Source organism: Taudactylus pleione, unplaced genomic scaffold (genome assembly GCF_031769625.1).
Source record: "Taudactylus pleione unplaced genomic scaffold, aTauple2 ptg000115l, whole genome shotgun sequence".
Classification (NCBI taxonomy): domain Eukaryota; kingdom Metazoa; phylum Chordata; class Amphibia; order Anura; family Myobatrachidae; genus Taudactylus; species Taudactylus pleione.
In genome coordinates this window covers 2,830,439-2,856,433 of record NW_028284517.1, presented here as the reverse complement: position 1 = coordinate 2,856,433, position 25,995 = coordinate 2,830,439, and the positions used below count along the sequence as shown (strand labels likewise).

The 25,995-nt window shown below is 47.5% G+C and overlaps 1 protein-coding gene across 6 annotated transcripts in view; it reads left to right on the top strand.

The window, feature by feature from the left end:
• The window catches only part of MAST2 (microtubule associated serine/threonine kinase 2), a 244,730-nt gene that overhangs the window by 187,728 nt on the left and 31,007 nt on the right, over positions 1-25,995 (top strand). For all 6 annotated transcript variants that reach the window (XM_088471619.1, XM_088471618.1, XM_088471623.1 and 3 more), the window contains 3 exons: positions 5,745-5,820; positions 7,782-7,991; positions 21,133-21,234. In XM_088471619.1, the coding sequence (XP_088327745.1) occupies positions 5,745-5,820; positions 7,782-7,991; positions 21,133-21,234 (388 nt within the window). The remainder of the gene's footprint in view (positions 1-5,744; positions 5,821-7,781; positions 7,992-21,132; positions 21,235-25,995) is intronic.

The window sequence follows — 25,995 nt, the reverse complement described above, 5'->3', positions numbered from 1 at the left end:
GTTTACCAAAGTCATGGCAGCCCACCTGTGGATGCAGGGGGTCCGCTCGTTGCCCTATCTGGACGACCTTCTGCTGTTGGCACGGTCTCCAGAGATCCGTCAGCGCCATCTGCAATTGACAGTCTCTGTGCTGCAGGCTCACGGCTGGCTGATAAACTGGAAGAAGTCATCCCTGGTGCCATCACAGGCGATGGTCCATCTCGGAGCCCTGTTGGACTCCCAACATCAGAGGATCTTTGTGACGGAGGAAAGGATCTCTGCATTACAGGCAAAAGTACGCAGTTGCCTGCAGAGTCGCTGGGTGTCTATTCACTCGGCGATGAGGTTACTGGGTTCCATGGTGTCGATGTTCGACATGATGGCGTTTGCCCAGTTTCACTCCAGACCTTTGCAGAAGTTGATCCTCTCCAGATGTAATGGGTTGCCCCACTGGATAAAGACACAGATAATGGTGCTGTCACCGGAGGTACGTCTGTCGTTAGCCTGGTGGCTGCAGACTACTCACCTGAACAGGGGGCGCCCCTTTTGGATTGCTGACTGGGTCCTTCTGACGACGGACGCCAGTCTTCGAGGTTGGGGAGCAGTGTCGGGCCCACACTTCTTCCATGGAATTGTGGACACCAGCAGAATCTGCGCTTCCAATCAACATCTTGGAACTAAGGGCAGTTTTCAAAGCTCTCCAGCAAGCAAGACATGTCCTCCACAGAAAGCCTGTGCAGGTGCAGTCGGACAATGCCACCACGGTGGCTTACATAAACCGCCAAGGAGGAACCCGCAGTCAGGCAACCCTGACAGAGGTGTCCCGCATTCTAGCGTGGATGGAAGGCAATCTCCCTGCCATCTCGGCAGTGTTCATACCAGGAGTCCTCAACTGGGAAGCAGACTTTCTCAGCCGTCAAGACGTGCATCCAGGAGAGTGGTCTCTTCACCAGGAGGTGTTTCAGCTACTGGTGAACAAGTGGGGCCTTCCAGAGATAGACCTCATGGCCTCCCGGCACAACAATAAGCTTCCTGTGTACGGGTCAAGAACAAGAGACACATAGGCACTAGGGATGTGCAGGCTCGGATAGGTTCGAGCTTGCACGTTGAGTTCGAATTTTTCCCTCCAAAAAAACGGAACTCAGAAAGAGGCAAAAAGTCATCTCACATGGACGAACATCATCATTCCTGGAAAGTCCAGGAATGATGATGTTCGTCCATGTAAGATGACGTTTTGCCTCTTTCTGAGTTCCGTTTTTTTGGAGGGAAAAATCCGAACTCAACGTGCAAACTCAAACCTATCCGAGCCTGCACATCCCTAATAGGCACTTCTGGTAGACGCTCTGTCGGTCCAGTGGACCTTCCCGTTTGCGCACCTCTTCCCTCCGTTCTCCCTTCTTCCTCGAGTGAGTCACAAATTCAAGCAAGAAGGCATCACGCTCCTGCTGATAGCTCCAGCGTGGCCCAGTACGCACTGGTACTCAGATCTCAGGAGCCTATCCATAGACGCTCCGATGTGGTTGCTTCTGCGTCCTGACCTGTTGTCTCAAGGTCCTTGCCATCACCCGGACCTGGGCCATCTGTCTTTGATGGCGTGGCTGTTGAAACTGCTCTCTTGAGGTCCAGGGGTTTTCCCAGCTCTGTTGTTAACACCATGCTCAGAGCTCGGACGCCGGCTTCTGCAAGAATTTGCCACCGAGTGTGGCATACTTTCTTTGAATGGTGTCGACCTAGAAGCTATGATCCTCAGGTTTTTAGGATATCCGGGTTTTTGGCTTTCCTACAAGCGGGCTTAGATCATGGTCTTCGCCTTGCTTCACTGAAGGTGCAGGTTTCCGCCCTCTGTGTGGTTTCAGCGTAGGATTGCACACTTCCACACTTTTATGCAAGGTGTACTTTGCATACAGCCTCCCTTTGTTCCACCTGTGGTCCTTAGGGCTCTCCAATGACCGCCATTTGAACCATTGGGCTCTGGATTTAAAATGGCTCACAGCTAAGACTGTTTCTTCTGGCCATTGCCTCGGCCAGAAGACTGTCAGATTTGGGGGCTCTTTCATGTCGCTCCCCATTCCTAATTTTTCATAGGGACAGGGCAGTGCTGAGCACTTGCCCTGGGTTTCTACCTAAGGTGGTATCTAGTTTCCACATCAATGAGGAAATTGTAGTACCGGCCTTTAATTCCCCAGACCTATCTGCTGGTGAGGCCTCCTTGGATGTGGTACGGGTTCTTAGGATTTATGTTTACCGTACCAGTTCATTTAGGAAATCGGACTCTCTGTTTGTCCTCTATGGTTTCCATAAGAAGGGTTGGCCTGCCACTAAGCAAACCTTGGCAGAATGGATTCGCATGGCGATTTCTGAGGCTTACATTCATGTGGGCCTGTCTGTACCATCCTCTCTTAAAGCTCAGTCTACTTGGTCTGTGGGTTCTTCATGGGCAGCTCACCGTGGTGCCTCTGCAGTTCAGCTGTGCAAGGCAGCTACGTGGTCTTCTGTCCATACCTTTGTGAGGTATTATGCATTTGATGCCTTCGCCTCTCAGGATGCTTCCTTCGGTCGGCGGATTCTCCTTCCAGCACAGGAGCGTCCCCACCCTTAAAGGATACTGCTTTGGGACATCCCCAAGGTATCCTGTGGATACCCTATGGACCCTGATGTAGAAAATAAGAGATATGGTAAGAACTTACCCTTGTTATCTCTATTTCTACGAAGTCCAGAGGATCCCACAGGACTCCTGCCCTGTCGCACCTGTACTGCAGATGGGCTTTGATCTGGTCACCGTTTTTTCCGTCTCCTTCTGGTGAGAAAGTGATTCTTGTGTGTTCCAGACGTTCTTCTCTCTCTTTGTTCTCCTCCTCCGGCCTATGGCTTGCTACGAAACTGAGATGCCTTGGCTTGGGGGCGGGGTATAGGAGAGGGACCCCAGTGCATCCTGGGAGGATGAAAATTTAACTCTGAGGTGCCCGATGCCTGACGACATCACCTACCCCAAGGCATCCTGTGGAACCCTATGGACATTCGTAGAAATAGAGATAACAAAGGTAAGTTCTTACCATATCTCTTATTTTACATACACATACACCCCACTCACCCCTGTCAGTCAGTTCCTTCTTGTGAACATGATTTTCTATGCCTCACTGGTCACTAATTGTAGGTTAGATACATTCTAATGTGGTGTATCAACAGTTCCTTTTCCTACACCGTTTTATATGAACTGTGAGGGATGGGGGGATACAGGATCTGCATTAGCCCCGTCCTATGTTTCATGTTACTGGGAAGTGGCAGTAACTTTATGTGCAGCTGGGGGTACAGCAGGTGTGATGGTTTTCTATGGGGACTGTTCGTTAGATATGCAATTATAGATAAATGAGGGGGTGCAAATGGGGCTGTGTGCCTTGTGGGGGGTACTGGTAGCGCTTTGTGTCTCCTGTGGATTCGGCAGCTATTGAGCCTCCTGTGGATGCGGAGAGCGCTTTGTGCTTCCTGTGGGTGCGGCCAGCGCTTTGTGCCTCCAGTGAGTGCAGGCAGTGCTGTATGCCCCTTTGTGGGATGTGGGCGTTGCTGAGTGACCCATAGTGGGTTGCGGGCGGTACTCTGTGCCCCATAGTGGATTGCGGGCAGTACTGTGTGCCCCCTAGTGGGATTGCGGGTGGTGCTTTGTGCCCCAAATGTGGAAGTACGGATTGCGCTCTCTGTGCCCTCTGGGTGGGAGTACGGATTGCGCGCTCTGTGCCGTCTGGGTGGGAGTACGGATTGCGCTCTCTATGCCCTCTGGATGGGAGTACGGATGGAGCTTTGTGCTTTCTGAGGATATGTGTGGCGCTATGTGCCCCCAGGGGTGTGTGGATGGTGCTATATGCCTTCTAAAGGTATGTGCGGCACTGTGTGCCCCCTGGGGGGGTGCGTATGATGCTGTGTGCCCCCTGGTTTCTGGGTCCTCCTGGCCTGGGGGTGTGAGAATAGTGTTGTGCTCCCTGTGGGTGGGGTTAGCTGCATATTATAATCTGACTAAGCAGTTACAGAATTGTCCTTGCAGATTACAGAATGACTCACTACTTTGCCTTGGTGGGATTACCATCCCTGCCCTTCCAGCGGTTCCCTAATAAACGCAGCCGTCCAGATCCTTGTTTATGCGTAGCCGATTATCCATGTAATTATTCCTGCCCAGGCTACAGTACGTTTTGTTTTTTTTCTACATATACCGCATTACCGCCCGCCCCGCGCCATAGTCAATCACACATTTAATTTGAAGTGTTATTTTCACATGGGCTTGTTCATGCAAATCTACCCTCCCCGAGGATTCCTCACATAACCTTTTGCTGGTTTCCGAGACACATTTCCTTCCCAGCCAATTTCCAATGAGGCTGATTTACATTCTCCCTCGGAAGGTAACAGATGAATTCATAGCCGCCAGAATCTTTTTCTCATGTGGAGTAGGCTCCTGCCATTCACTTCTTATCGCAATTCCCCAATATTGTTCTTTTCTGTTGTGCGTCTTGTGCTGGAGCCCTCACCGCTCAGAGAGAGAGATAACCATCTCCACTCACCTTTCAGAGCAGAGCGTTACCTTCTTCAAAGAAACTTATGGGAGCAACAGCGACATAATATATCTTGGATCATAGTATACATTGTGCGCCGGAACTAAACTTTATTGCATGATGATAAAAATATTTTGGTTAATCTTCCACTACTTAGATAAATTGAGTATTTATTCCTTATTACTGTCAGGCATTTAGTGACCGAATATATAGTTTTTGTTTTCACTAAAGTCTTTAAGATCTGACCGGCCCCCTCCCGCATGTTTTATTCTCTGACCTCCCTGGCTCATTCATCCATCCCAACATTTAATATTAATGCCCCTTTGCTTGTGTAATCCTTGGCTTGGGTGACACAGAGGTACCCTTTTGCCATTACCTGCCATTGTGTGTCCAGAAAACATTGAGCTCTGCGGAGAAATCACTTTACACCTTCCTTGTACATGGAATTACATGCATATTTATGTTACATTGAGAAGCTGGACCCTTATCCCTCCGCTCAGACATCTGCACGTCCCTCCTTTGTCCTGTACATGGTAACGTACAGCTCCCAGTAAAGTCCACACAGCAGCAATCACCAGGACACACTCCACTGAGTCCCAGGCAATTTAAGTATGTAATTATTGTTTCTGGATGACATCATTGTCCCTTGGTGGGGGCGCAGGGACCGGTGAGCCGTGGGTGACTCATTCATGGGATTACATCGCTACCTCTGAATGCTTAGTATGCAGCACCTGTCATAGCGTCCAGCCAATGTGTATTACCTTATTACAATCCCAATGCCATCTTTCTCTGCAATATAATATATTGCTCAGTGCTGGGGGGTGACATCATTCTGGCATCGCTCCACAAACTTAACATGTACCTAAATTATAACACTGTTTATTTTGTGGGCTCTGGTTTTCTGGCTCTTTTTTTTTGCTGGCTGATTGGAGAGTGACAGGAAGATTTATTACCAGGTGATAACCAGCTGTAACCCAGCCGACAGCCTGCTGGGAATTCATGCTGAAATTATCTCTATATATGATCATAACGGACCAAAACGCGCTTCCTAAAGTATTTTTTTTATTTATGTAGCAGAACTGAAATGATGAAATGATTGGTTGAATTCTGTAACAGAACTGTCCTGCATCTGGCGTTGGTTCTGCTGATATTACACTCTCTTATTTTCCCTATTCCTAGTTTGTCATAAAATGAATACGATGTGACTCTCTGATTTCTCCCCTCCAGTCCCGGACGTTCCCCCATCTCATACGATGGGGAGATAATAATGATGAATCATGTGTACAAAGAGAGATTCCCTAAGGTAAGCCGGAGTGTCAGCTCTGTAGCCTACACTACAGCATGTTATTACTGTACAGTGCTCTTCTCTGTGACACAGGATAGAGTTTGTAATGAACATATTGAGGGAGGAGAAGTTAAGTGCTTGTTGAACTGCACATTGCATTACTATGGCTAGTGTGCTGACACCCTCTGGAGGTGCGAGCTTAATGCCCCCTATTTCAGGTTTGATTGTCGTCGTGGGACTACTGTATGTAATTAGATTAGTGACAGCATTTTAGCCGTGGTACTATGATGTGCAAGGCAATTCACACTGAATTGAATCTCCCCCATTGACTCATTGAACCCTAAATTTTCTAAAATGGGATGTCTGAGATACAGTATGGTGAAGAGGTTATATGAGGTCTGTGTCATGTCAGGTAATATATTCTGCATCCAAGTGAAGGGCCTGTGTATCAAGTTTTTTTCCATAAAATTATGTAGAAACTGCAGTTTCTGCGTAATTGTATGAATTGTTCCTATGTACTAATTGCACAATATAGGTGACTTCACAGAAAACTCAGGCAAAGTGCTAAATAGCACTTCAGATATCAGTCCCTATTATTATCAATGGGGACTACAATCTCTACCCTATGTACCAAACGCAACCGCTGTCCCTGTGAGTTCCCTTTTGTACATAACGGGGATATTTTCATGAAAAATGTAAATATCACCTGGGATAAGTTTCGTGGTTATTAGTACATAGGCCCCGATATCATGTTTGTGACGTTTTAGTGACTGGTCAGATCCATTAGTGTCCATGTGTAGTGGTAATGTGGTGTGATATTTTGCGTGAAGAGGTAATGTAATGTCTGATATTTGCGTGAAGTGGTCATGTGAGGGGCTCATGTGATGTGTGATATTCAGGCGTGCAAGGATCGTGTGAAGTGTGATCTTTGAGTGAAGGGGTTATTTGATGCCTGATATTCAGGTGCGGGGGACATGGGGATGCCTGATATTCAGGTGCGGGGGACATGGGGATGTCTGATATTCAGGTGCAGGGGAACATGGGATGTCTGCTGTTCAGCTGCAGGGGTCATGGGATGTCTGATATTCAGCTGCAGGGGTCATGGGATGTCTGATATTCAGGTGCAGGGGACATGGGATGTCTGATATTCAGGTGCAGGGAACATGGGATGTCTGATATTCCGGTGCAGGGGAACATGGGATGTCTGATATTCAGGTGCAGGGGAACATGGGATGTCTGATATTCAGGTGCAGGGGAACATGGGATGTCTGATATTCAGGTGCAGGGGAACATGGGATGTCTGATATTCAGGTGCAGGGGAACATGGGATGTCTGATATTCCGGTGCAGGGGAACATGGGATGTCTGATATTCCGGTGCAGGGGAACATGGGATGTCTGATATTCCGGTGCAGGGGAACATGGGATGTCTGATATTCCGGTGCAGGGGAACATGGGATGTCTGATATTCCGGTGCAGGGGAACATGGGATGTCTGATATTCCGGTGCAGGGGAACATGGGATGTCTGATATTCCGGTGCAGGGGAACATGGGATGTCTGATATTCAGGTGCAGGGGAACATGGGATGTCTGATATTCAGGTGCAGGGGAACATGGGATGTCTGATATTCCGGTGCAGGGGAACATGGGATGTCTGATATTCAGGTGTAGGGGTCATGGGATGTCTGATATTCAGGTGAGAAGGTAATGGCTGTGATATATTCAGGGGTAATATTTTGTCTATGATCTCCGATAATGGGTCAGGTACTTATTGTCCAGCTGAATGGGTTGTTCAGGTGTCTGGCTTATTAGATGTGAGAATGGATTCCTGCGTTCTTTACAGTCCGGTTAAGGTAATTTGTAGACTGACAGCAAATTGCATGACTATGATGATGTATAGTTAAATACACTCTAGGTAAGTCCTTGCTCGCAGTGTTCACTGCTTTGTGTGTTGACTCTTGGTACCTCTCGTTTCCTAAAGGCCACTGCCCAAATGGAAGAGAGACTGGCGGATTTCATAACCAGCAATGCTCCAGAGAGTGTCCTTCCGCTGGCAGATGGTGCCCTAAGCTTCATTCATCACCAGGTGATCGAGCTGGCTCGTGACTGCCTGGGCAAGTCCCGCGATGGACTCATTACCTCCCGCTACTTCTATGAGCTGCAGGAGAACCTGGAGAAACTCCTGCAAGATGTGAGTGTCGGGATATGTATTGTCTGCTAGAGAGACAGTGATCCTTACCCCTGGGTAAATGTGGTTATCATGCCTTCAGTCATGGCAGGATGGGTCACACAACAGGGCCGGTCTTCCACATGTTTGCTAATTTTCCAATTCTCCTGTTAGTGATCTTTATTGGAAGGTGGAAGTCAGACTGCTCTCTCATTTCTCACCTTTTCATTACACTTGAATAACCATGAGTCCACTCTGATCACTAATACATCCAGTAACGTTAGGACTTATCTGTCTCCATGCAATCCAGCTATAACAGACAGGGAGTGCAGAGAACATTGATTGACAGAATCGGGGGGTGGGCCTGTGACCATGAGCAGAGCTCTCATTGGGTTACTTCCAATCAATGTTTTTTTTTTCTGCTGGTTATATATTTTTTTGCACATAGAAAATATCCACCGTTGTCTATTAATTGGCTGTTGATCTTGTAATAGATCTTAAATTAGCTCTACTGTCCAACTCCAGCCTCTGCATTACATGACCTTATCACTTTCTAAACAATAAATGGATAAAAAGCCTACTATGTTGCCTACTTGATCTCGCCCTCCGGGAGCCCTCCTACAAGCCTAGACAGAAGTGGCTACCCTGTATGATTGGTGCAGCAGCATTGTTCTCTGTGTGGTTAGGCCGCTGTTCCTCTCCACAGACAGAGGCGTCTCGTCTCCATCCAGTTTCCCTGTGTAATGAGTTGCCCAGCTGGGCACAGCAGCTTGATAAATTGCTCACATACCACCTTGTCACAGTCTCTGACAGGCAGTGCCCTGGGCGGGTGATCATCTTTGTGTATCAGGAAATGTTGCTGTCATGCGATAGATATCCCATATCTAATAAGTCACTCTGCAGCAAACCAATACTAAATTGGTACAATAGAAAAATAGTTTTTGTTTCTTTACATTTCAGTTCAGTATAGATACAAAATACTATAGTATGTTATGTAGCATGATGCTGCCTATCGGCTGTGCAGGTCCATTAATTACAAATAAAGACCTTTTTCTATTAAATATAGTACATGTCTAGTTTATCAGGTGTGTGCCACCGGACATTGATCATTCATGCATGAGTCTGCAGGATCGATGGGCAAAATCGGTATGCGGTCAGGAAGCCGGAGGTCGAAATGCCAATCGCCGGCTTCCCGACTGTGAAATCCCGGCATGTGATTACTGATAGGCGTCGAATTCCCGACGCCTATCATCTCCACACCGAAATCCCGACACCCGGCATACCAAAAAAAGGTAAGCCGGACGTCGGGAGTGGACAGCCGCGGGGACTTAGGGTTAGGCACCCCCCTGGAAGGGTTGGGGTTAGGCCAGGGGAAGGGGTGGTTAGGGTTAGGCACCCCTGGGGGGAGGTTAGGGTTAGGCATCTTTGTGGGGAGGTTAGGGTTAGGCACCCCTCTCTGGGAGGGTTGGGGGTTAAGCTAGGGGAAGGTTGGTTAAAGTTAGGCATTCCTCCGGGAGGGTTAGTTTCAGGGTGTGGGGAATGGGGGGGTTAGGTTTAGGCACCCCTGGGGGGAGGTTATGGTTAGGCACTAGGGGGGGAGGTTAGGGTTAGGCATCCCTTCGGGAGGGTTAATTTCAGGGTGCGGGGAAGGGGGGGTTAGGTTTAGGCACCCCTGGGTGGAGGTTATTGTTAGGCACTGGGGGGGGAGGTTATGGTTAGGCACCCCTAAGGGAGGGTTAGGGGGAGGGAAAGGGTTAGGGATAGCTAAAATACTTACCCTGTCGGGATCTTCATTCGTCTACCTTCCGGCGTCGGTATTACATCTGCCGGGCTTTGGTCTAGCGGTATGTCATACCGATTCCAACAAAATCGTGTAATCTACACCCCTCATTAGATTTTGTCATCCTCTTGTCATAAGTCTTTATATGATTCTTTACAGGAGGTGTTGAATGTTGATTTTTTTTTGCTTTGGGTTTGTCGGTGTGAGTCGCTGTGGCCTAGCGCTTGTGCTGGCATAAGACGCTGTGGTTTGTTACCGCCGTGGTGCATTATTGCCCAGTACTGGTGTCGTGTATTGCGGCCCGGTGCTGGCGAGGGCCAGGGCTGCTATGGTACTCCGTAGCCTTATGCGTTGTGGACCGCCGCTGTTGTGGCGTGCCGTGGTGCTCTGTCGGTGTGATGTGCCTGTTGCCCGCTGCCGTTGTGTTGCCGTTATGACCAGGTACTGGTGCGGCATGCCGATGACCAGTGAGACTACAGAAGTGTTAGTACCTGACAATAAGACAGCATGTTATGTGGCGGTGGCTTTTCAGTCTTGTTGAAATGAAAATCTTGTGATCAATGATCTAAATCCTCCTCAGGTATTCTCTTGGGTTGTCATGATCTTATCTGTTGTAGTTAGAGGACATCTGGTTTGTGAGATAATGGAAAATAAAAAGCTTCATTTTTCCAATCTAGATAGCAGCACTGCAATGACCTCACTGAGATTAAACCCCATTGATAACGCCTCAAACACTTCACGCTTTGTAGCAGGTGAGAGTGTGACCATGAGAACACAGTAAAGGTGCGTGTACACTGGGCGATAAAGTGGACGACTGAACGATAACGATATCGTTATCGTTCAGTCGTCCACTTTATCGTCCATTTTTAACCCCAAAAAGATGAATGATAATGACGACGCGCGTTCCCACGGGTCGTTTGTCATTATCGTTCATCGGGCTGACATGCAGGCCAACCTGACGATCTCGTCAGGTTGCTGCATGTCAGGGAATGGGGTAGAGAGCCCAGCGCTGAACGATATCGTTAATGATATCGTTCAGCGGCTGTGCTCAATGTCATGAACGACATTGAGCACAGCCTGCCGGGGACAACACTACACGATATCGCTCAGGGAGCATATCGTGTAGTGTTTACCCACCATTAGGGCTCGTCCATAGGGATAACTAATATTAACATAGAAGGGGCGAGTACAGCAGGGGTAACATACAACTGGCCAGGGCTGAAATGATTCCGGAAGCCACAATATGCGGAATGGAAGCAGCTGCAATGAAATCAGTGAGGAGTCAGAACAGCATTCTCTGTACATTACGGGCTCATGTCTTTATATGTTTCTGTAGGGATTGTGGAATGAAGTATTGGCCATAATATAACAGGGGAGGGGGGCTCCTTAGGAGCCTTTCATGAGAACTGATGCAGAATGAACTCATGTTGGCACACACAGCCACCAATCAAACTCGTCCTATTATTGGCTGATCAGCCTTAGAGCCTCCTGGTTGCCGTGGGTTACATCATCTTTCTCCTGTGTGTCATTATGGACAAACACTTGTGCAGGATATCATGGCCGATATTGAGTTAATTGGAAAAATATTGTGTCTACATTTCACGTGAGATCACAGAGAAACATACTGAAGAGACGTCGCCTTACATCTTGCGTTCCCAGTCGTGGATATAACATGTCGCCCGATTTTTTAGGATCAATATACCTTTATACCATTTTTAGGTTTGCAACGAGTATACCAGAGATAAACGTCATTTTATACCTGTATCTGTTTCAGCTAAATGAGTAACATGAATAAACTGTTAATTCCACAGGCTTGGAGCTGAGGCAGCAATGTAACATCAGCAGATAAACAGAGGTTACCCCATCTGCAAATGGTTTCTTCCCAGGGCAGATCTGTGTTTAGCCCCTCTAATGATCCTTTGCCAGCCACATTTGTTCCAGTCATCGGCTGCTGTCAGTAAGAAGATCTCCCCAGTAATTCCCTAATTCCTCCATAACACGTCCTCAGTTATACAGCCCCATCTACTATTACTTTTACGATTCCCCCCTTCCATAGCTGGTTTAAACAAGATGTACTAAAAGGATTATGACACGTTCTTTAATATTCCACGTTACTTTCCTTCATAACTTAAATTTTTTACCAGTACCGTAGTTTTAATATAATTTTGAAGTTTCACTGACTTAAAGTGACTGACAGAGTGAAGGTGTCCTTGACATATTTAAATCATGTCCCCCTTTCTGTCCTTTCCTGAGCCCTACACATTAACCCTGTATATTGTGCTGTGCCTGCTTACACCAGTATCATAATGTTCTGGTGTATTTCAGATCTGCTAGGAACCATAACAGACTCTTACCGGCGCTTAGATCACCCTTTGCGGTGTTCTGTATAGACTGCTGTGCTCTGTAATCTTACAGGAGGCCTCTGTGGCGCCTTCACCGGGGATTCCATAGTAGAGGGGTAGTGACACTGATTTCTAAGTTATTAAAAAGAAAAAAGTCGCCAGAAATGAAAATAAATATACGCGCACACACATACCCACACACACACGTGCCAAAAGTCATGGGATAGATATCTAGCATAATGTAGGACACCTAGCCTCGCAAAGTGCAGCAGCTCGACGTGGCATAGTTTCCACAAGTGAGCGGAAGACCTTGGTAGAGACGGTGACCCATGCCGTCTGGATAGCTTCCCACAGCTCCCTGATATTTGTAGGTGCAGGATCATGTGTGTGAATGGAACTCTCCACCACGTCACATAAATGCTCAATTGGGCTCATGTCGGACGAATGTGGTGGCCTCCACGGTGCCTTGTTGGAAACTAGGGTCCATGGCCTCATCAGGTCTTTGCCACACCCAAACCTTACCCTCAGCCCAAAACAACTGGAACCCGTGACTAATCCGACCACACTACTTGTTGTCAGCCCTTCCGGGTCCAATTAGTGACAACACAAGCCCAGGCGAGATGCTGTGTCTGGTGTCGTAGTGTTAACAGGGGCACTCCGGTGGGTCTTCTGCTCCCATATCCCATGGAAGCTAAAGAACATTGCACTGACCTGCTGGATATACGCCTAGTACCTCCTGCATTGAAGGTGGATGTGATTTGAGCCAGTATCGCTTGTCTATTGCTACTGACAATTCTGTCCAGATGCCGCTGGTCACAATAATTAAGCACCCGCGGACAGCCACTGCGCTGTCCATGGTGGGAGGTAATACCTTCCATGAGGTACACACGTGACACCGTAGATTGAGGAATGTCTACTGTCCGCACTACTTAGGAAATGTCCCATCCGTTGAGCACCCACTATCATGCCCCATTTGAACTCTGATAATTCACGTTGCTTTGCCATGGGCAGCTTAGCCACTGCTCATACTGACTCACGAGATTTCAGATTACAACTGATGCAAGTCTGGGCATTTCCAAGATGTCACTGTACAGTGACTCCACCTTCCATTACCTTAACATACTGCTTTCCCATGACACTTGACACTTCAGCGTGTATATGATAGATATTTTTATTTTAATTATACTGTGTGTGTGTGTGTCATTAAGGGAACAATTGAATTACCCGTATATACTCGAGTATAAGTTGAGTTTTTCAGCACATTTTTTGTGCTGAAAAAGCCCCCCCTCGGCTTATACTCGAGTGATGCTCCAGACCAGCGGGCCGCGGTGCAGACTGTCTCTGTGATACAGCTGCACCGCTTGTGTAGCGCTGACCGGACAGAGTTCGGTCAGCACTACACAGTGCCAAGCACACAGCCGCCGGCAACGGCAGCTGTGTGTTTGTTGTATTCAGCAGCTGATGAGAGTCTGTCAGACTCTCATCGGCTGCTGCTGCTCCCACTGCGGGAGCCATCTTCCGGCTCCCGCAGTGGGTAATGGGAGAGACGTCATGATGTCATAACCACCCATAATGCAAAGCGGCCGGAGGAGTCGGTAGCAGCGTCGGGACCAGGAGCGGGGTTTCAGGTAAGTGTTTTTGTTTTGTTTTTTTATTACGTCTCTCTCTACTGGGGGAGGGGCTACTACTGGGGGCAGTACCAGGGGGGGATATTACTGCTGGGGGGGCACTACCAGGGAGAGATATTACTACTGCGGGCACTACCAAGGGGGGATTTCTACTAGGGGCACTACCAGGGGGGATATTACTACTGGGGGCACTACCAGGGTGGATAACTACTGGGGGCAGTACCAGTGGGGGGGATTACTACCAGTAGCTGCTGCATTTCCCACCCTAGGCTTATACTCAAGTCAATAAGTTTTCCCAGTTTTGTGTGGTAAAATTAGGCTGGTTGACTTATACTCAAGTATATACGGTAACATTTACAATGCTAAGGAGTCACGAAGGCAGTGCTCCTTGCACCGTATAGCGTTGCACAGGCAAATTAGTGATATTCACGTAATAAGCGTTAATGCATACAGTTGGATGACACAGTGACTCCCGACACATCGTGGATAATTACAATTCCCCTTATTATGAAACTTGCTAATATTAGATCCCCATAAATGTTCCACATTCTAGTATAAATTTAGCATTAGATTTATTGGAGTAACGTAGGTCGAGAACAAGCGCATGTTGCCTGTATCTAACAAAAGAACACAGTCTGGAATTCAACAACAAATTCTGCAACAAAATTATTTCCACTGCAAGCGATTTTTAGAGAACCTGTGCTCGTTACGTGGGGCTGAGAACGTTTGTGACTGAGATAAAATTCAGTGTTCCATTGTGTCTGAGATACCTACCGTCAAGTGTCTGTATCCTGACGCGACGCCCGTGTCCGGAATTTGACCACCGCGATCCCGAGGGCCGGCATCCCATACCCAACCCTACTCTGTTATGATGTAGCCTGATACCTAAAGTCCCCTGCTCTAAGGATCATGGACTGGTCACCCTACCAGACATAAGGATTTTACCTGGACCACCATTAGTCTGCAATTCGGAAGTTAGGGTGATGTCTCCTGATATCTGTTTTTGGGGAACTAATGCATTCAATTGTAATCAGCCGCATGCTGGGTCCCGAACGGAGATTTACCTGCAAGGACCCAGGTGAAAAACGTAGACTTTGACGGGTTGGAGCAGCAGTATGTGCATATATATATATATATATATATATATATCTCCTCTTCCATTCTATCTCCAGAATAAACTGGTACCTTGACTGAGATGAAAGACTCCAGTAAAGGTTCCTACTGTATCACCTGGGGGCGATGATGCACATTGATCTCTGTCCTCTGGGAAGTATGCACAACAGTTAACCCTGAAATTACCTCCTGAGATATCACCTCTTATGACCCCAGAATTTAGCATCCTAATAATCCATAGGTAGAAATGGGAATGTAGAATAAGCCTTTCACCTGAATTATTGTATCTGATTTAAAGGGATTGCATCAGATACATAGAACATGTCGTGTATGTGAATCCTCATTGAGGGCAGGAGTCCCATCTCTCACCGTCTGGCTGTATTGGCTCTATTACTGTGTTGTGACGGCTTTTCCCTGTTACTGGCTGATCCCTGTAGGAGGATGGTGATTTTAATTTCATACCCCAGTGGTTGCTGTTAGTGACTGATAGGGCTTTCAGATAGAGGAGCTGCTCTGTGCAGGAATGGAGAACGCTCCCGCCCCAGCATGCCGTCACCAGGAATGGCTAATTAGGTGACATGTATGAAGCCTCCACGCATGGCAGCAGTTTGGTATATAACTCTGAATTTGCAGCAATCTTAATCTGGTAAAGATCGTAAACAAGTGATCATCGGAGGATCCCCAGCAGGACTGCGTCGCTGGGAGCAGCTGGGAGCGATGTTCCTGAGGATGTTGGACCCACAGCGCTGCGCACAGATTATGGCTGAGTGGCTCTTACAAGTTGCGTTTTGATTCCAATTACCTGATATGTGTCTTGTGTACTTTTTTTTTTGTTATGTCTTGCTGATCCTAGAGTGTAATAATCCCTGGCATGGTAGTTACATGTAGACTTGTGTTACTTTCTTACTACTCTTAATGCAGAGCTGTTACCTGTACTGCAGGAGTGTGCAATAGTTTAGATACTCCCTGTACAGTACTAAGGTTTCCAGTTATGTATTGGAGGAGGACAGCTTCATGGTTAGTGACTAGTGATAGACGATTATAAGACTGTGGTGTCTGCAGCAAAAACCTCTGACTCTCAAGGGGTTAAAGCTCGTGTAACTTATAATTAAAAGAAACTGAAAGCAAAACTAATGGACTTTTAATTAGTTCATTAAGACAGAGCTTGTAGCTGGTAACATGCTTACTTCCTTTATGTGTATATTGTGTGTGTTAGACAGTACTTACCCACATTCATATTTTTGTTCCTTAAATTGTCAATTTTCAGCACAATACGGGATAGTACGGGATACATTAGTTCTGCTGTTGTGTAATTAGTCGCCTAACGGCGCATCGGTGCGATAGGCCAGACACTCGTGCTCAGTCCCAGGTGGACAACGGGCAGGTAATTATGCAGAGAAGACAAATAGCCGCTTTATAAAGCGGCTTCCACCAGCTCAGTAATCATCTGTGCATTAAGTACTGGCTGCTGGAACCCCGCAGGAGCTCGCTGACTGTGCAGGATTAATAAGCGTTGTTAAATTGACCTTTTTTTTTTTTCCTTTCCATTCCCGTCCCCATGCTGATAAAATATTGTGCCTGGAGGGGTCTCCGGGTGAGAAGAGGTTATCCTGTCACTCTGTCTGCCTGAGCGGTGTTCTCTTAATATCATCATTTATAGGCTACTAGGAAAGTCTTAGAAAGCCTCGGAGGGTTTAATGTTCTTGCATTGTATGGAAATCTTTCCCTTTTCCAGGATAAAGGTTGTGACATTTGAGGGAATCTAGCTGCATTGTCAGTGATTGGTATTGGGTAATTGTGCAGGGTTATCAGCTCCCATTGATTTTGCTGACAAACAATGAAGCTCCGTATTGTACGGAGAGTCCAGGAGACACTTGTTTTCATGTGTGATGAGTTTTCACACGTGCGATCAATATGCATTTATGTACCTTGGAGGAATCATTTGCCTGGCTTGTGCAGGCGCCTCTATTAGGTCCATGCCGTCACATTGTAATTCATTAGCTGTTCATGTTTAATTGAGATGTTGCTGGGTTTATAAAAGAGCTCATCTGTGTCACCTTGGCCCTTCACGAAGTGCACAACATCCAATTAAACCTAGCTCCGTGATCTGCTACTAGAACACGCTGTAACATCAACGGCATTGTATCAGGGAAACCGTATATATCATACGGCAGAAGAGGATGCAGATTGGCTCATTGTCCTCTCATTCTGGTATTTAATGCACTGTTTAATATGTTGTATATGATGGAAACATGGAACAGCTCAGTACTTACAGCCATTGTTTCTATAATAGATGTCCGGTTTATCTATGGTTTCATATACTGTGTTCTTATCAGTGATTCATTTCCAAACATTTTTGTTAAGATTTTCTCTGACACTGGAAATAAATCTGTACAGTGTAAAATATGATGAAACGTTAATGAGTTGACGTTAGAACTATAGGTACAATCCAAAGAAGCATCTAATTATACGCTGTAGTCCCACTCCCTCCCTGCTGGTGGTAGTGAGTTAGGGAGTGGTGTATATATTTATATGCTACAGACCACTCCCATGCTGCTGATGGTGGTGCTGGTGGAATGAGTTAGGGAGTGGTGTATAGAATTATATGCTACAGACCACTCCCATGCTGATGATGGTGGTGTTGGAGGAATGAGTTAGGGAGTGGTGTATATAATTATATGCTACAGACCACTCCCATGCTGCTGATGGTGGTATTGGAGGAATGAGTTAGGGAGTGGTGTATATAATTATATGCTACAGACCACTCCCATGCTGCTGATGGTGGTGTTGGCGGAATGAATTAGGGAGTGGTGTATATAATTATATGCTACAGACCACTCCCATGCTGCTGATGGTGGTGTTGGAGGAATGAATTAGGGAGTGGTGTATATATTTATATGCTACAGACCACTCCCATGCTGCTGATGGTGGTGTTGGTGGAATGAATTAGGGAGTGGTGTATATAATTATATGCTATAGACCACTCCCATGCTGCTGATGGTGGTGTTGGTGGAATGAGTTAGGGAGTGGTGTATATAATTATATGCTATAGACCACTCCCATGCTGCTGATGGTGGTATTGGTGGAATGAGTTAGTGAAGAGTGTATATAAGTATTCGCTGCAGACCACTCCTGCCCTGTTGGTGTTGGTGGAATGAGTTAGGGAACTGTGTATATAATTATAGGCTGCACCCCACTCCCTTCCTGTTGATGTCAGTGTTGGCAGAATGATTTGAGTGTTGCATATATCATTATATGCTACAGACCACTCCCTCCCTACTGATGGTGTTGGTGGAATGAGTTAGATAATGGTGTATATTATTATATGCTACAGACCACTCCTTCCCTACTGATGGCAGGGGAAGCCGGGAGCCCGACACCCGGCTTACCGATCAAAGGTAAGCCGGGCTCGGACAGCCGCGGGGGGAGGAAGGGTTAGGTTTAGGGTCCCTGGTGGGAGACTTAGGGTAAGGCACCCCCCCGGGAGGTGCTGATGGCAGTGCTGGCAGAATGAGTGAATGAGACCTGCATATAATTATACGCTGCTGCCCCGCTCCCTTCCTGCTAATGGCTGTGTCGGTAGAATGAATGAATGAGGCCTGCATATAACTACGCTGCTGCGACGCTCCCTTCCTGCTAATGGCGGTGTCGGCAGAATGAATAAATGAATGAATGAGGCCTGCATATAACTATACGCTGCTGCCCTGCTCCCTTCCTGCTAATGGCTGTGTCGGCAGAATGAATAAATGAATGAATGAGTCCTGCATAGAACTATACGCTGCTACCCCACTCCCTTCCTGCTAATGGCGGTGTCGGCAGAATGAGTGAATGAAACCTGCATATAATTATACGTTGCTGCCCCGCTCCCTTCCTGCTAATGGCGGTGTTGGCAGAAAGAATGAATGAGGCCTGCATATAATTATGCGCTACTGCTCCGCTCCCTTCCTGCTAATGGTGGTGTTGGCAGAATGATTGACCAAGGCCTGCATATAATTATACGCTGCTGGCCCGCTCCCTTACTGCTAATGGCTGTGTCGGCAGAATGAATAAATGAATGAATGAGGCTTGCATATAACTATACACTGCTGCCCCGCTCCCTTCCTGCTAATGGCTGTGTCGGCAGAATGAATGAATGAGGCCTGCATATAACTATGTGCTGCTGCCCCGCTCCCTTCCTGCTACTGGCGGTGTCGGCAGAATGAATGAATGAGGCCTGCATATAACTATACGCTGCTGCCCCGCTCCCTTCCTGCTAATGGCGGTGTCGGTAGAATGAATGAATGAGGCCTGCATATAACTATGTGCTGCTGCCCCGCTCCCTTCCTGCTACTGGCGGTGTCGGCAGAATGAATGAATGAAGCCTGCATATAATTATACGCTGCTGCCCTGCTCCCTTCCTGCTAATGGCTGTGTCGGTAGAATGAATGAGGCCTGCATATAACTATGTGCTGCTGCCCCGCTCCCTTCCTGCTACTGGCGGTGTCGGCAGAATGAATGAATGAGGCCTGCATATAATTATACGCTGCTGCCCTGCTCCCTTCCTGCTAATGGCTGTGTCGGTAGAATGAATGAGACCTGCATATAACTATATGTTGCTGCCCCGCTCCCTTCCTGCTAATGGCGGTGTTGGCAGAAAGAATGAATGAGGCCTGCATATAATTATGCGCTACTGCTCCGCTCCCTTCCTGCTAATGGCTGTGTCGGCAGAATGAATGAATGAGGTCTGCATATAATTATACGCTACTGCCCCGCTCCCTTCCTGCTAATGGCGGTGTTGGCAGAATGATTGACCAAGGCCTGCATATAATTATACGCTGCAGGCCCGCTCCCTTACTGCTAATGGCTGTGTCGGCAGAATGAATAAATGAATGAATGAGGCTTGCATATAACTATACACTGCTGCCCCGCTCCCTTCCTGCTAATGGCTGTGTCGGCAGAATGAATGAATGAGGCCTGCATATAACTATGTGCTGCTGCCCCGCTCCCTTCCTGCTACTGGCGGTGTCGGCAGAATGAATGAATGAGGCCTGCATATAACTATACGCTGCTGCCCCGCTCCCTTCCTGCTAATGGCGGTGTCGGTAGAATGAATGAATGAGGCCTGCATATAACTATGTGCTGCTGCCCCGCTCCCTTCCTGCTACTGGCGGTGTTGGCAGAATGAATGAATGAGGCCTGCATATAATTATACGCTGCTGCCCCGCTCCCTTCCTGCTAATGGCTGTGTCGGTAGAATGAATGAGACCTGCAAATAACTATATGTTGCTGCCCCGCTCCCTTCCTGCTAATGGTGGTGTCAGCTGAATGAATGAGGCCTGCATATAATTATACGTTGCTGCCCCGCTCCCTTCCTGCTAAGGGCGGTGTTGGCAGAATGAATAAATGAATGAATGAGGCATGCATATAACTATACGCTGCTACCCCGCTCCCTTCCTGCTAATGGCTGTGTCGGCAGAATGAATAAATGAATGAATGAGGCCTGCATATAACTATACGCTGCTGCCCCCGCTCCCTTCCTGCTACTGGCAGTGTCGGCAGAATGAATGAATGAGGCCTGCATATAACTACGTTGCTGCCCCGCTCCCTTCCTGCTAATGGCGGTGTCGGCAGAATGAGTGAATGAGACCTGCATATAATTATACGTTGCTGCTCCGCTCCCTTCCTGCTAATGGCGGTGTCGGCAGAATGAATGAATGAGGTCTGCATATAATTATACGCTACTGCCCCGCTCCCTTCCTGCTAATGGCTGTGTTGTCAGAAAGAATTCTGTAAATTTCTAGAACTGATGATAAATAGTTACTATTTCCTTTATAAATAATTACTTCTATAAAGGGGGTGCTGCTTCCCCATGAGTAATGGTACTGTGGGGTTCAACCACCATTATTTGCCCTCTGTGTCCGCAGTTGAATAATGTACAAAGGTGTCTAAGGCCATGTCAGCGGGCAATGGGCCTCTGCTAGATGATGTCTCTCGCAGGTATTGCTTGGGGATTATGGGGCTGTGCTGTAATCTCTAAGGCTGAATCCTGGGAGTCTCAGTGATAAACCTCCTCCACCCCAATTGTCTAACCATGAAAATGCACTAAGGGGAGACCGAATCTTATTGCAGCTCTTTTTCTTTGGCCACCACATGTGTACAGGTGAGCGTTATATCTGTTTGCCCTGAAGCTATCTCCTTAGAGTGCTAGAACTTTTCTTGTGGAACCTCCACCACTTCAAGATCGATGAGTGGTCCTCTCTGTGTCTGGCAATATCATTGATTGTAAAATGTCCAGATCAGTAACTCTGTTCTGTATTCCACAGGCCCATGAGCGCTCGGAGAGTTCCGAGGTGGCTTTTGTTACACAACTGGTGAAGAAGCTGATGATCGTCATTGCTCGGCCAGCAAGACTTTTGGAGTGTTTGGTAAGGACAAATGGAGAACCAGTTGTAATGTGACTCATGGTTAATATCCACCCATAAATACATTAATGTTACACAGAGTTTAATGATGGCAGCCATGCTCTCATGAAGATGCTACCACCCCATACATTGCTGTCAGTAGCAGCGTGGACCTAGACTGTGGCTCTTGGCCTCATGATCCCTGCATATAATGGTGGCACCGAATGCTGAGGGGCTGGTGTAGACTGACTACTACGCCTGTTTGCATAGTGTATCTTGCATGATATATCTCTGTGCATGCCCAGAAAACAGACACCACATATGCTGCTGCCCCCGCTGCCTTACTGCTGATGACTGTGTCGGCAGAATGAAGGACCGAGGTCTGCATATAATTATGCGCTGCTCCTTTTCAGATCCTGGCATTGATGCCCACCTATGCCTGGAGATGGAGAATGGAAGGGGTATTCTAACGTAGGCCAAGTACAGTGAGGGTGTGATAATGTAATTATGAACCAGTGCAGCCTGGGACACATCTGAGAGAGCCTATTAACGGTGAAAGCGCGTTCATTATGGTGGTAGTAAGCACCGGCGAACGACTTGGGATTTGCTGATTGCGAAGCCATCACTGATGCTGATGGGTGCTTTATTTGTTGCACGGGCATATATTATTCCTTTGCCCTTGTGACTTAACAGTTTTAGTGTTGCGTACATGACTTAACGTTTTTTTGATGCTCAATAGTGAGTTATTGTTTTGCAAGCAAAAAAAATTCTTACAAACTTCAGTGAATGCTTGTGACGTAGGCCTGGCATAAACCGGGCACACCTGCTGCAGGGCCGTGCCCATCGGCCACCTCTTCATCAGTCATGCGGAGTGACTGCGATCCTGTGATGTCACATTGCGCCAGGGGGTGTGGTGTAAGAGAGAGACAGTAATTAGATAGACTCCAGATTTTAGACAGTCAATAGTTAGACAGGGGAAAAAGTTAGACACAAACAAAAGTCAAACACATTAAAGTTAGACATGTAAAAAGTTTGACAGGTACAAAAGGTCGACAGGGTTAAAAAAGTTCGACATGAAAATGGTCGACACAAAAATGGTCAACAATTTAATTTTTTTTGTTTTTTGACCCTAATCTTCACCCTAACCCTACCTCCTGGTGCCTAACCCTAACCGTGGGGGTAAGTGCCTAACCCTAAACCTAACCCTAAAAAAAAAAGTTGACCATTTTTGTGTCGATTTTTTTTTCATGTCGATCATTTGTACCTGTCAAACTTTTTACATGTGTAACTTGAGTGTGTCTGACTTTTGTCTGTGTCGAACTTTTATCCTTGTCTAACTATTGACTATCTAACGTCTGGTGTCTATCTAGACATTGTCTAACGAATTACTGTCTGTCTATAGTCCAGAAGCTGCGCCAGGCAGGGGAGCAGGTTTCCTTCACCAGCCTGCACTAGACATGTTTGTTCAGATATCGCACAGAGAAAGAGCGCATAGAGAGCCCTAAATTTAGTTTCCCTTAAAAATACTTAAAACTTAGTTGTCTTAGGGGCTGATTCTGAGTCGCAAACAAAAGCGCCCGCGGCAACGTCTATTGGCGATCACCTGTCTGCGGGTTTATGCAAATGCGGCTACAAACGCTTTCCCCTGTGTGCATCCAATGGCCGAATGTGCAAGGACCGAGGCGCCCACTTTTAGCGTCTGTGCACGCTGTAATACCCTTTGGCGCGTCCTTATAGGCTACCATCGGTTGCACTATCAACACTTGTATCAGTCCTATGACAGGTTCAGTTTCCCTGTCTGACCATGGCCTCCTATGTCTACGGCTGTCCGTATGAGAACGCAGCCTCTTGCATTGACACGCCCACAACACTTCTATAACACGCCCACTGTACGGACCATTTTTGCACGCACTACTAGCAACCGCCCAGGAGCGCCCATCACTATTCCGCCACCTTTCTGATACCGTCTAGATTGATCACAACAGCACCTTTGTGCGTACACCCTGTGTAACACACGCGCCATCGGTGTGATCAGAAGTTCTCACGCATGCGCATTTGGAAATAATCGCCCAATTATGTGAGCATCGCCATCGCCTGTGTCTCTCAGGCCCTTATTGTGTTATAAAATGCCAGCGATCTTTGATGTCTGTGTAGCAGATCTATAGCAGACATTGTGTACTTCCACTGCAGAAAACAGGCAGATTATAGTATTAAACACAAATCTGGAGGAAGCACTATACTAATGTGAGTTGTTTGGCATTATTGGCCTTGTAACCGGTGCTGTGTAAGTGATTGGTGTGTGTATGTGCCAGAGAAGTTATTGCCTTGTGTCCTTGCCAATGTATTTTGTTACCTAGTACGTGTCTATTTGCCCTTCAGCAGACAATGCGGACATTATTATTAATACATCATTGTGACTGCTGTCATTTCCTAGAGGACACGGCCTCTGGCCTGTCTGTCACAGAGAGAGCCGCTGTGCTGTACTATCCAGACTCCCGTGTGACCTTGGTAGGAGAGAGATCGTTATTGGAGCCATTTCTTGATTTGTTTTAACAGGCAGTCTTTGTGTTTCCCTCAGTGTTTCCATGTGTCTGCATCCCCATTCCCTGTCCCCCAACCATTTCTACCTGAATTATTGAAGGACTCTTACAGATGACTATTGGCTATAAGACTGCATTTTCCCTAGGTGACTCTAAAGGGTAAATTTACTAAAGTGAGAGTTTTTAGAAGTGAGTTTTAAAAGTGATGTTTCCCATAGCAACCAATCAGATTCTAGCTATTATCTTCTAGAAGGTGCTAGTTCAAAGTTAAGTAGAATCTGATTGGTTGCTATGGGCATCATCACTTTTAAAACTCACTTCTAAAAACTCTCACTTTAGTAAATTTACCCCTAAGAGTGAGAATTTTTAGAAGAAAAGATGTTGCCTATAGCAACCAATCAGATTCTAGCTATTATCTTCTGGAAGTAGAATCTGATTGGCGATGCCGCCGGTCTCAATACCAACAGGGCAATCCCGACAAGGGATTTAAGATAGAAGTTGAAATACCAACGCCTATCTTAATCCCGATGCCGAAGGACGCCAGCCTGATGAGGCAAGGCTGGGGGCGCCCTCAGCGTTAGCCGTGGGGGAAAGGGTTAGGTTTCCGGAGCGTGGTGGGGTTAGGTTTTGGAGGGGGGGGTTAGGGTTAGGCACCCCTTGGGGGGAGGTTAGGGTTGGGCACTAAGGGGGGAGGTTAGGTTTAGGCACTAACGGGGAGGGTTAGGGTTAGACTACAAGAAGGGAGAGTTTAGGGGGGAGGATAACTATACTTACCCGACCATACCAACCATCGGGATGCCGCTGTCTGTTTTCTGACAGGAGGCATCCCGACAGCCTTACATACCTATTCCATATCCAAGTGCCCAGTTGCACAGATGCGAACGGTCTGATCATTGCCGGGGACCAGACTGTGCAGGGATGTCTCTCTCTCGCCTTTTCTTTGTTCCGATCTTTGTGGTATTCTCCTACTCTGAGGCTTTGGAATATACATAATTATGCAGCTGTTTTTTTGTTTTTTTTTTAATTCCCTGCCACTCATTCAGTAATTGTTACTCAATTTTATGCAATCTTTTTTTCACCCTCTTTTTTTCCCCCATTATGCCTCTTTCTCCCTGTTGCCCTCTCGTTCTCCCTCTTGCCCTCTCGTTCTCCCTCTTGCCCTCTCGTTCTCCCTCTTGCCCTCTCGTTCTCCCTCTTGCCCTCTCGTTCTCCCTCTTGCCCTCTCGTTCGCCCTCTTGCCCTCTCGTTCGCCCTCTTGCCCTCTCGTTCGCCCTCTTGCCCTCTCGTTCGCCCTCTTGCCCTCTCGTTCTCCCTCTTGCCCTCTCGTTCTCCCTCTTGCCCTCTCGTTCTCCCTCTTGCCCTCTCGTTCTCCCTCTTGCCCTCTCGTTCTCCCTCTTGCCCTCTCGTTCTCCCTCTTGCCCTTTTTATTGTTCTCTCCATCTTTAGTCTCCCTTTTTCCCACTCGCTCGCCCACTTGCCCCCTCTTTTTGTGCTCGCCCACTTGCCCCCTCTTTTTGTGCTCGCCCACTTGCCCCCTCTTTTTGTGCTCGCCCACTTGCCCCCTCTTTTTGTGCTCGCCCACTTGCCCCCTCTTTTTGTGCTCGCCCACTTGCCCCCTCTATTTGTGCTCGCCCACTTGCCCCCTCTATTTGTGCTCGCCCACTTGCCCCCTCTATTTGTGCTCGCCCACTTGCCCCCTCTATTTGTGCTCCCCTCTTGCCCCCTCTATTTGTTTTCTCCCTCTTGCCCCCTCTATTTGTGCTCTTCCTCTTGCCCCCTCTATTTGTGCACTCCCTCTTGCCCCCTCTATTTGTGCTCTCCCTCTTGCCCCCTCTTTTTGTGCTCTCCCTCTTGCCCCCTCTATTTGTGCTCTCCCTCTTGCCCCCTCTATTTGTGCTCTCCCTCTTGCCCCCTCTATTTGTGCTCTCCCTCTTGCCCCCTCTATTTGTGCTCTCCCTCTTGCCCCCTCTATTTGTGCTCACCCTCTTGCCACGCCCCCTCTATTTGTGCTCACCCTCTTGCCACGCCCCCTCTATTTGTGCTCACCCTCTTGCCACGCCCCCTCTATTTGTGCTCACCCTCTTGCCACGCCCCCTCTATTTGTGCTCTCCCTCTTGCCACGCCCCCTCTATTTGTGCTCTCCCTCTTGCCACGCCCCCTCTATTTGTGCTCTCCCTCTTGCCACGCCCCCTCTATTTGTGCTCTCCCTCTTGCCACGCCCCCTCTATTTGTGCTCTCCCTCTTG